This window comes from Eucalyptus grandis, chromosome 7 (assembly GCF_016545825.1).
Source record: "Eucalyptus grandis isolate ANBG69807.140 chromosome 7, ASM1654582v1, whole genome shotgun sequence".
In the NCBI taxonomy this organism is placed as follows: Eukaryota; Viridiplantae; Streptophyta; class Magnoliopsida; order Myrtales; family Myrtaceae; genus Eucalyptus; species Eucalyptus grandis.
In genome coordinates, this window is record NC_052618.1 from 238,982 (window position 1) to 248,851 (window position 9,870).

Consider the following 9,870-nt stretch of genomic DNA (forward strand, 5'->3'; position numbering starts at 1 on the left):
TGTTGAAAAATGCAGGTGATACTTGGAACCGAGACCCAACAAGACTGAAGGTTATGACAATGATCCGTAAGCTCTTCTAGTAAGTCAATATGTCTTCACTGAACACCACAATAAATCTATTTATACACTCTTTGAATACTCTGTTGATCAAATACATGAAAGTAGAAGGCACATCTATTAATCCAAGAGGCTTGATAAGAAATTTCTAATGGCCATATTTTGCTCTAAAAATAATTCTAGGCTCATCATCTCTTTTTCTTTTTCAAGTTTAGAAAGTGTCATTCAAAGTGGTACCTTAAAAAATGATGCATCAAGTATCTAATCAATACCAAAACCAATTTCTCTATAAGAAGACAAGCCCAATAGATTCTCAAGAAACACATCAGATAACAACAATACTTTCCAGAATTTTATAAGTGTGTTGCCCATTTCTCCTTCGGTGCGGTTTGCCACATCATTTGGAAGAACAGGAACAAGAACAATATCCTATTCAGGGGAGAGCCGAATTCTGTTTTGGCCATGAAGAAGCATCTACTTAGAGCCGTGAAAGATAAGGCCCTTTCCTTCAGGAGTGTGGACGATTCCATTAGGAATAGGACGCTACAGCGTTCTTAGGATATCGACCCCATCGTTTTCTCTTTTGGGAACCTCCTGCCGGCTGGTTGATTTTTGGGCGTGGTGGTTGCAGTCACGTTTGGTGTTAGTTTCCTCGACCTTCCTGCCTGGCTGGGGGTTGTTTTTTGCTTGTTTATCTGGTGTGGCTTTCTGACGCCCTAGTTGTGTTACGAGCTTTCTGTTTGCCATGCTTGTTTTGGTGGTTGTGTGGCTCTATTTTTGTCACGGTTGTTCCTTTTACGTCCTAGTATCCTTTCACTCAGGTTTGTTTTTCTTCTTGAGTGTAAGTTTCGATGCCGAGATTTTCTATACATTTGCATGTCCTCAATATAATTATTACCCTTTCTACCAAAAAAAAACAACAATACTTTCCAACTTCAAAACATTCTTTTTTATATCTTTTAAGTCTACTAATAATCACGATAGTATCACAATGTGAGGATAACCAAACAACCCCTAAAATAACATCGAGAATATATATATAGCTAGATTTCCATGCAACTCTTTGTCATTCATCTGAAACACACGCTTCTTGAACACGTGAGTCGCAACTAAGAAATCATTATTATAATCCTCAGTTAAATCAATTTAGGGCTCATCTCTTGCTCCATGCAAGTCACCACAATGACTCTTTATCTCTTTCTCGAAATCACACCTCGAGAACCTTAAGATACATTCTTCATATCAAAAGTAACAACTCGTTTGCCCTTGATACACTTTATAAAGCCAAATAAGCTTCTCCAAATCAAGATCAATAACCGCATGGACTCAAAATGAATCATCCATTCCAGTACTTAATAAAAGATTGACGCATTCTAGCAAACATCCACATTGACGCATTCTAACATACAACCACACAGCATCTTTATAAATTCTACCTGATAAAAGATCATAATCTAAGTTCCGATACTACAAAACGTGACGCCCAAAACCATCACGAATAGGAGATGACACGGCCGTCCTTCCACCCAAAAGGCACAGCTTCAAAGCTCCCAAAAACATTTCCTAAAGTCCCCCGTCGATATCGCTCCCATAATACTCATTGTTAGTTGAGGAACTTGAAAAAAAAAAGTTCGGAAAATAAATAGGTGAGCAACCACAACTCAACGAGTAATATATCTTTTCTAAGCAGATCGAGCACCCATTATGCATACCTGCAACCAAAAACCACAACTCTTTTAATCCAAAATTCAGAATATAACAAACATATAATAAGAAAATAAGTTACATATACTTCAACATAGCTATATTTATAATAGAAATATTCATTCTATAATAATATCAAAACAAATATCAATAGTCAAATCCATTCATTAATCTCATCAATCAATTCACATGTCAATGGTCTATTCCATTGGTTAATCTCATGCCATACATCAATGATCTATTCCATTGATCTATCTCATATAAAAACCACACGTCAATGATCCATTCCAAATGATTAATCTCAAATCACATGTCAATGGTCCATTTCATTAACTAAACTCAAATCACATATCAGTAGTCCACTTCGTTGACCAATCTGTTGCTCAACATCAAACCATGGTCATGATACAACGACTAGTGACAATGCGACCAAAATTCCCCTTTGCAAAATCTCCACTTATTATTAACCGATGGCTCGACCCACAAGGATATCCTAAGTATACATACCCACGAGCCCCTCACTAGGCTTGTAGCGATATTTGAGCATACAATTCCACAATCCACAAAGCAAATCCAGAATTCATTTCATATATCACAAAAAGCTTTCGCAATTCAATTCATCTACTAGAAATAGACTCGTCTCATTAAGTAATTTTACAAACCAAATTGAATCAAATGCATGTCATAAGGTATTTCACAAATCGATATCTCTATAACATTCCATAAACCATCTCAAAATCAAGAGCTTTTTGTACAAAGGTTTCGCGATGTCAAAATATATAATATTTCTCAACTTCATTTCTCAAATAGGACATATTTTTCCACCAACTAGTTCTTACACAATTCACAAATATCAAAATATAGCAAGTGCCCGATTCAAATTTTATGCAACAAACATGCTAATAGACAAGCACTCGAGGAATTCGAGTAAACATGGAATCAAGTAAGGACACATCCATCACAAGAACAAGAAATGGCAAACATGGACGATCTCGTACGGTCCTCTTAGGAATCATATACTCAGGCATCCTATGCCCAATGGGAAGGTCCTCTATCTCTTGGAATGGGCTCTAGCACAGTCTCTCATTATGCCTAAACAGCAAACTGGCCCCAACCAGTCATGTCTGTCGACACTCCAAGACCCTCCAAGATTCATGAAGAAGAACATGCCTTAAGTAGTCAAAGTATGTGGGATGCCCTGATCTCACAGAGGGAATCCTCTCATAATACCAACGGTCCTCCTGATGACATTGGAATGGAACAACGCTACGAGAAAGAACGGCTTGCATGACATAGTTCTGATGATTCAAATTATAACTATAACTCTCAAGATAATATATAAGACTTGTAGCGAAAGTTACTGTAGCACGGGTCATTATAGCAAAATACTGTAGCAATATACTAGGGAAATCACTATTCATAGTCACCATTTATATCACCTATAATAATTCCCGACCAAGAATCCTGGAGCCTTTGTGTGTTTTAAGACCCGTGAATTTGGTCTTTGTTTTTTGTGACCTCTTAATGCCTATAAAAGATAAAGAGGATGTAGTGTTTGGGGCAAAGTCCTTGAAGTAAAGTGTGTGCTTATGCAAATTCTCTCTATGTCTCTCTAAACACTTCTTCTTCTCAAGCCTAGTACAATCCTCTAAGAAACGCAGCTCGGCTAAGTTAGAGATGTTACTTTCATAGCATCTTTGAGCATCTCTAATTTAAATTTCCGAATAGTTCACAACTAAAAGGTAGTCCCTAGAAGGCTTGAATAGAGGTTCGCCTGTTATAGGATAACAAACATGCTGCAACTAACCTGGTCTTCCCTGATTCTAAGCATAGATCCCCTTTATCATTTGAAAACATGGGTTTAAATTTTTTTAGAAGAGATAGCATCACTCTCCTCAAAACGCCTATGACCAAATAACAAATGTTACTCAAATCGGCGAATTTGCGATCCTATCAAATAAGTGACAAACAACATTAAAATTGAGTAATGCATTACCTCAACTACGAAACGGCTATACTACCAATCACAAACTCAAAGCGATTATTCCAGCCGTTCACAATGCAGAGCTTAAGTGTGAAATTTTATGACACCATAACTTTTGCCACCGAACTCCATCTCAAGCATTTTTATAGTCAATAAAAAGCGCTTTCAATATACTACAAGAATCCCAGCTTGGTTGCCCCAAAACTCGCCAGAAATGGCTGAAATTCAGCCCCAAAGATTACTGCTTGGAACTTGACAGCATGTGCAACAAATTTTGAAATTTCATTTTGGGTAGACCTTCAAATTGAAATCCTCGTAAAATCTTACAATTTCACATCACCTTAAACTATTGTTTCTATATAAATACGTAATTCAACGACTTAAAATTCAGACTTCATTACACAAATCTTCAAGTCCTAGATCCAAAGTTACTTTGGTTGAACGAATGAGGGCACAAGCACTTACCAAGCATTGGGACAGCTTGGCAATTGTCCGGATCATAAGGGCGCGAATTTTCCCCTTCTCCCGCTTTCTTCTTTCTCCTTTTCTGCTTTCTTCTTTCTTTTTCCCTTTTTCTCTGTTGGAACGTCCTTCTTTCTTTTACTTTTGTCTCCTCCTTTTTCTTCAAGAGTTCTCCCAAGAGTGTGAGGGGGATAGCGTAGAGGAGAAACTGACTGCCTCTCCCACCCAAACGTTCATATCTCAATCAATCCAATCGAAAGCCAGGGTGAAGGAAGAAGGGGAAGAAGGAGAAGAAGCAGAGGAAGAAGCAGAGGGAGAGGAAGAAGAAGCGGAAGAGGCAGAGATGGGAGTGCTGTCCAACAAGATCGAGAGGGACCAACTCAAGCCTGGGGATCACATCTACTCTTGGCGTCACTTTTACCTCTACGCCGGCCACGGCACGTTCCCTTTTTCTCGCTTTTTCCAATGCAATCTTTTTTGCGACGATGATGGTGGTGGTGGCTGTGATGACTTCGCCTCAACTCCTCTGCTTTTTTTTTGGCTATAAAATTGCTCCATTTTTCACATGATTGATAATTTCCTTTCCTAGTTTCATATATAGGAGCTTTGCCCTCGTGGATCTGTGAGAGAGGTCGTTTTCCTTCTCTTGGTGGATTTTCTATCCTGTTTTTACCACTTCTGCTAATATAGATTGTGGCAACGTTGCTGATTTTTGTATAAAAGGAGATGTTTTATGATGAGTAGTCGTATTCAACCTGGCAGAGAGATCGAATCCCCTTGACCCTTTTGGAAGTTTGCCACCCCTTTGTCCGTCCTTGCTTAGCTTGTGCTCCCTTTGCTATTTCTGAATCGTTGGTTACTCCTGTCAACTGAAGGAGGTCGAATTCTTTCCATCCTTTGATCGTCCGGATTATGTTCTTTACAAGCACGTACCTTCTATGAACTTAGCTGCTTTCGCGTACTGAAAAGATTGTCGCTTTTGAGTTCGCAAACAGGAATATACGTTGGTGAAGGGAAGGTTATTCACTTCACTCGAGGGGCAGGACATGAAATCGGCAGGGGTCCTGTGTTAGACCGCATCATTTCGAGCTCATGTCCCTCTCCTCCCGTCGGCACAGATTGCCAGATATGCGGAGATCAGTCGAGGCTTGATGGTGTCATCTCTTCGTGCATCGACTGCTTCCTTTCAGGTGGAAACCTCTACCTCTTTGAGTACGGCGTGTCCCCTGTTTTCTATCTTGCTAGCGCTCGAGGAGGGACTTGCACCCTTGCGAAATCCGACCCCCCTGAAGATGTGCTTCACCGTGCCTTTTACCTCCTCCAGAATGGCTTTGGAGGCTACAATCTTTTCAAGAACAACTGTGAGGACTTTGCTATCTACTGTAAAACAGGTCTGCTTGTGGTGACAGCAGGTAGCGGAGGCCAAAGTGGGCAAGCAGCAGCTTTTCAGGCTGCTGTAAGTGCTGTCGGGTTCTCTCCACTTACATTGTTGACGACCCGCGTTAGAGGTCTGGCAGTTAGTGGTCTGGCAGTTGGTGGTCTGGCAGTTGGTGGTCTGGCAGCTGTGAGTTATGGCAAGTATTGCATCAGTTGTTTGGTCTCAGACATTGGGTTTCGCCATGATGTGGTTAAAGTACCGGCCGAAAGACTTGTGGATCTATTTGATTTATGTGATCCCCAAGCTGCTGAGGATAGTCCCACTCCCAGCGGAGATTGACTAAAGATTGCACGCTGCAATTTGCCGGCAGTCTCCCCCAGAACTTTGCCGGCAGTGGAGATGAAAACACTCTGCAAAATGTACGCTTTAACTCTTTGTCGGATGTTACTTCTGCAAACATTACCCAGTAGAAATTTTAAATACTCATCAAACTGCAGCTTTGTCAGATTTGCCATCAGAGGTCCTTGAGATGTTTGGGTGTGTGTAGTCTTGTTTCTTGTTGTGTAAACGAACTGATCAGATTTGCTTTCAACAGGATATGACCTGATGATCGTCACCATCTCTGTATAGAAGTAAAGTCGCAAGAGAAATTGGTTCTACTGTTCTCTGCAATTCTGATATTTCTGCTTCTGGATTGTTTTTAAGACCTTTTTTAGCAAATCTTGTTTGACCATCAGGAATTAATTCTTTAAGCTATACTTCCGATGGGTTAGACTAGCTTTGGCGTGGGTTTTGTCCTAAATTTGCGTATATATGGTATTCCAGTTAAATGATAAATTATATTTAACCATAAAACAAAAGAGCTCAAGAGAGGAGCCATTACTGATAATAATTTCAAATCAGTTTAGTAACACTTGAAGGGCTGGCCATGGTCACGGAAGACAGACATAGAGCTTGCTATGGTCGAGCGAGATTGAAGGACGTGAGCATCATTAAGGCACAATGAGCGTCGTTTGACCCTTGCCATGGTTGACTGAGGGCCGCCAACCAACCCTCAAAAGCTGAGGCAAGGGCTGTGCAGATCCTCGCTTATAATAAACATCATTTCATGGAACTTTCTTCAATATAGGCCAAGGAACGAATGGTGCAAATGCGATAAATTCCATGTCCGAGCCTTGTCTACTATGCAGAATACAAGTGGAGCCTTACCTTACGCATGCTAATTCATGTAGACAGGGCAGAAAGAGAGCGAAGATGAAGAAAGGATTCGGGGGTTGCAAGAATGGCGGGCGACAGATCAAGGGAGAAGGTGGGGGAGGGAAGGTTTCAATGGCGTCCAATCCAATCCCCACCGTCCATCCGCAGCTCCCCGATTGCCTTCCCTCCAAAAAATAAACCCCTCCCTCTCTCTACTTTCAAAAAAGAAAAATTGTAAATTTAATTAACAGCCCGGTACATTCGGGCCGGGTCAGATATCGGGCTTTCGAATCATCACTCTGAGCTGTTCAACGAATTCAAAAATGTTAAATGTTGTTCTTACAATGTCTGGGCTTGAACGGACCTATTTAAGGTTGTTTCGGAGTATTCGACGTGGAGACCAAAAATGAATTACTTACCATTCGAAAAGTAACTTGAAACTGTATTTTGGAATCTTGTTGGGCTTTTAGAATCTTATTGACGTGCGCAAGCCCAACGTGTTGTTGAATTATGATCATATCTACTTAAACTTAGCATGCACAAATTCTTTCTTCTTCTTCCTTTTTCGCTTTTCTTTTTTTATCACCAAGCGTGGGAAGTAAACTTGACTAACAGGTACTAACAAAAAAAAAACAAAAACCTCGATTAACAGGTGAGAAGCCTGTTGAGCTCGAGACGAGCGAAAGGCAAATGGGCGTTTTTAGGTATCGACCTTACATTAAAAGGCATGACCTAATCCAATTTTGGCATGGATTGAAATCTCAGCCGAAATTGCGATGTACATAAAAGGATATGAGGTTGATCTTCGAGCCTAATATGACACGTATACCACAAGGATCACCTGTAGGCTATAGTTGTAAGCTAGTGATAAAAGAAAGGCATGAAACATGTCTTTGTTTTACAGGGAAAATTATCCAAAAAATCATAAATTTATTGCAATTTCGTCAATTCGGTCATAAATCTTATAATTTTGTCAATTTAATCCTAAATATTTTCACTTTTTGTCAATTGAGTTCATTTGATCAATTTCGACCATAAAATCCTAACGTAGACGTCAGCAATGCTGTGTAATACCTATTGCGTAGACATTGACAAATTTTAATAATATTTTAATATTTTTTGAATTTTTATTATTTTTTCTGATTTTTTTTCTTTCTTTTCTTTTTGGACTTTTTCTTTTCCTTTTGTAAATAGCCAACCATCGCCCACAGGCAACGATTGCCCACGGCCAATCGACTAGCCTTGCCCGCCACAAGTGAGGCCCGATAAGGAGAGGGCAGCCCCGGCGAGGGTCGGCCTCGCCCAAGCCGAATCTGGTGAGGTCGACCCTTGCCCAACCTAGGGCAACCTCACTAGGTGTCAGCCAAGCGACGGTGACGCCGAGCGAGGCCACCTTAGCTTGGGTGAGGCCAACACCCGCTTGGGCAAGGGCAAGGACAAGGGCGAGTGCAAGCCCCAACAAGGGCTCCCCTCGACTGGCATTGCCGTCACAGCGTCGCCCGACCAATGCCTAGCAAGGCCGCCCTGCCCTATGCAAGGGCCAGCTTCACCAAATCTAGCCTAGGTGAGACCTGCCCTCGCCCGGCCAAGCCTAGGTAATGGTTTCCCTCGTTGGGGCTTGCCTTCACCCAATAGGGCCTCCCTTGTGGTTGGTGAGGCCAATAGACTGGCCATGGCCGGCTGTCGTCTATGGGCGATGGCTGACCACCAACGAAAGGAAAAGAAAAAAGCCCAAAAGAAAATAATAATAAAAATTCAAAATAAAATAAAATGTAATTAAAATTTATCGCGAAGAGGCGGCCGGCCTCTAGCCAGATGAACTTGCAAGGGCGCCTGGTGGCTTTTCAAACCAAGGGGATCCTAACGTGCCGCACCTCACGCAGCGCTGTCGCCGCCACCTTCTCCTTTGCTACGCACTGCTCCTTCTTTCTCTTCTTGTCTTGGCCTTGCGCGACGGGGTGGTGGGCGGGTCGTCTTCGTTTGAGGATAGTGTCGGGGGCGACGGTTGACATGGGTGGAATGGAGGGAAGCACATGTCATGTCATGTCATGGCACTGATCGAATCACGGACGTTAGTCGAAACGAAGATGATAAATTTGACAGAAGAAAAGGGAGATGAAGAATTCTAAGGAAAAGGAAGGATGAAGGAAGGACTCGGGGGGTCGCAAGAATGGCGGGCGACGAGGGGGATAAAAGTGGGGGAGAGAGGAAAAGTTTCGAAGGCGGCCAACGCAATCCCCACCGTCCTTCCGTTTGCGCCCCTCCCCGATTGCTTTCCCTCCAAAAAAATAAAAATAAACCCCCCTCTCTCTCTACTTTTTTTTTTTTGACAAATCCCTCTCTCTCTCTACTTTAAAAGAAGAAAAATTGTGAATATGATTAATAGCCCAGTACATGTGGGCCGGGTCGGATATCGGGCTTACGAATCATTGCTCGGAGTTGTTTTACGAATTCAAAATTTTTTTATGAATTAAACCATAGCCCACTTTTACTCTCTCATATTTAAGGCCTTTTGGTTGGAAAATGAAGAGTGTAGTAGGATCATTAAGGACACTTGGAATGAACTGGCCTAGTCGCTGAGGATTTGGTACTGAAATTAAAAGCGTGTCATTAGCTTTAGCCAAATGGAGCAAGATAACTTTTCTTAACAACCGGAAGCGGATTAATGACCTAAGAGATGAGTTGCAAGGAGAAAGTAATTTCTGGAGCTTACCTGCACACAAAAATAAATAGTAGGAACTTACGGAACAAATAGAGAATCTGTGCAGATCAGATGTACTGGGACTTGAGATCAAGAATAGAGCGGCTGAAGTGGGGTGATAAAAACACGAAATATTTCCATGCCACAACCATTCAAAAAAGGCTACAAAATAAAAAATAAAAATTTGTTGAAAAATGCAGGTGAAACTTGGAACTGAGACCCAGCCAGACTAAAGGTTATGACAAAGATTCGTAAGTTCTTCTAGTAAGTCAATATGTCTTCGATGAACACCACAATAAATCTATTTATACACTCTTTGAATACTCTATTGATCAAATCTATGAAAGTAGAAGGCACATCTATTAATCCAAGAGGCATGATAAGAAA

The 9,870-nt window shown here is 41.3% G+C and overlaps 1 protein-coding gene across 2 annotated transcripts; it reads left to right on the forward strand.

Moving 5' to 3' along the window:
* Window positions 1-4,318: 4,318 nt before the first annotated feature.
* Window positions 4,319-6,343, forward strand: LOC120295732. 2 transcript variants are annotated; one of them, XR_005553074.1, is made up of 3 exons: window positions 4,319-4,644; window positions 5,203-6,004; window positions 6,181-6,343. XR_005553074.1 is itself a non-coding variant. In XM_039317200.1 (2 exons), exons 1-2 carry the CDS (start codon window positions 4,551-4,553, stop codon window positions 5,922-5,924), a joined length of 816 nt encoding a protein of 271 aa, XP_039173134.1. In that variant the 5' UTR covers window positions 4,319-4,550; the 3' UTR covers window positions 5,925-6,289. The 2 variants fall into 2 exon arrangements, 1 of the variants encoding a protein (XP_039173134.1); XM_039317200.1 differs by having other exon boundaries at window positions 5,203-6,289.
* The last annotated feature ends 3,527 nt before the right edge of the window (window positions 6,344-9,870 follow it).

Bases quoted from the DNA above. Each gene is read 5' to 3' on its own strand.
- LOC120295732 (XM_039317200.1), top strand. From the start codon at position 4,551: ATGGGAGTGCTGTCCAACAAGATCGAGAGGGACCAACTCAAGCCTGGG. The intron at 4,645-5,202 runs GCACGTTCCCTT...GTTCGCAAACAG, and splicing joins TTACCTCTACGCCGGCCACG to GAATATACGTTGGTGAAGGG.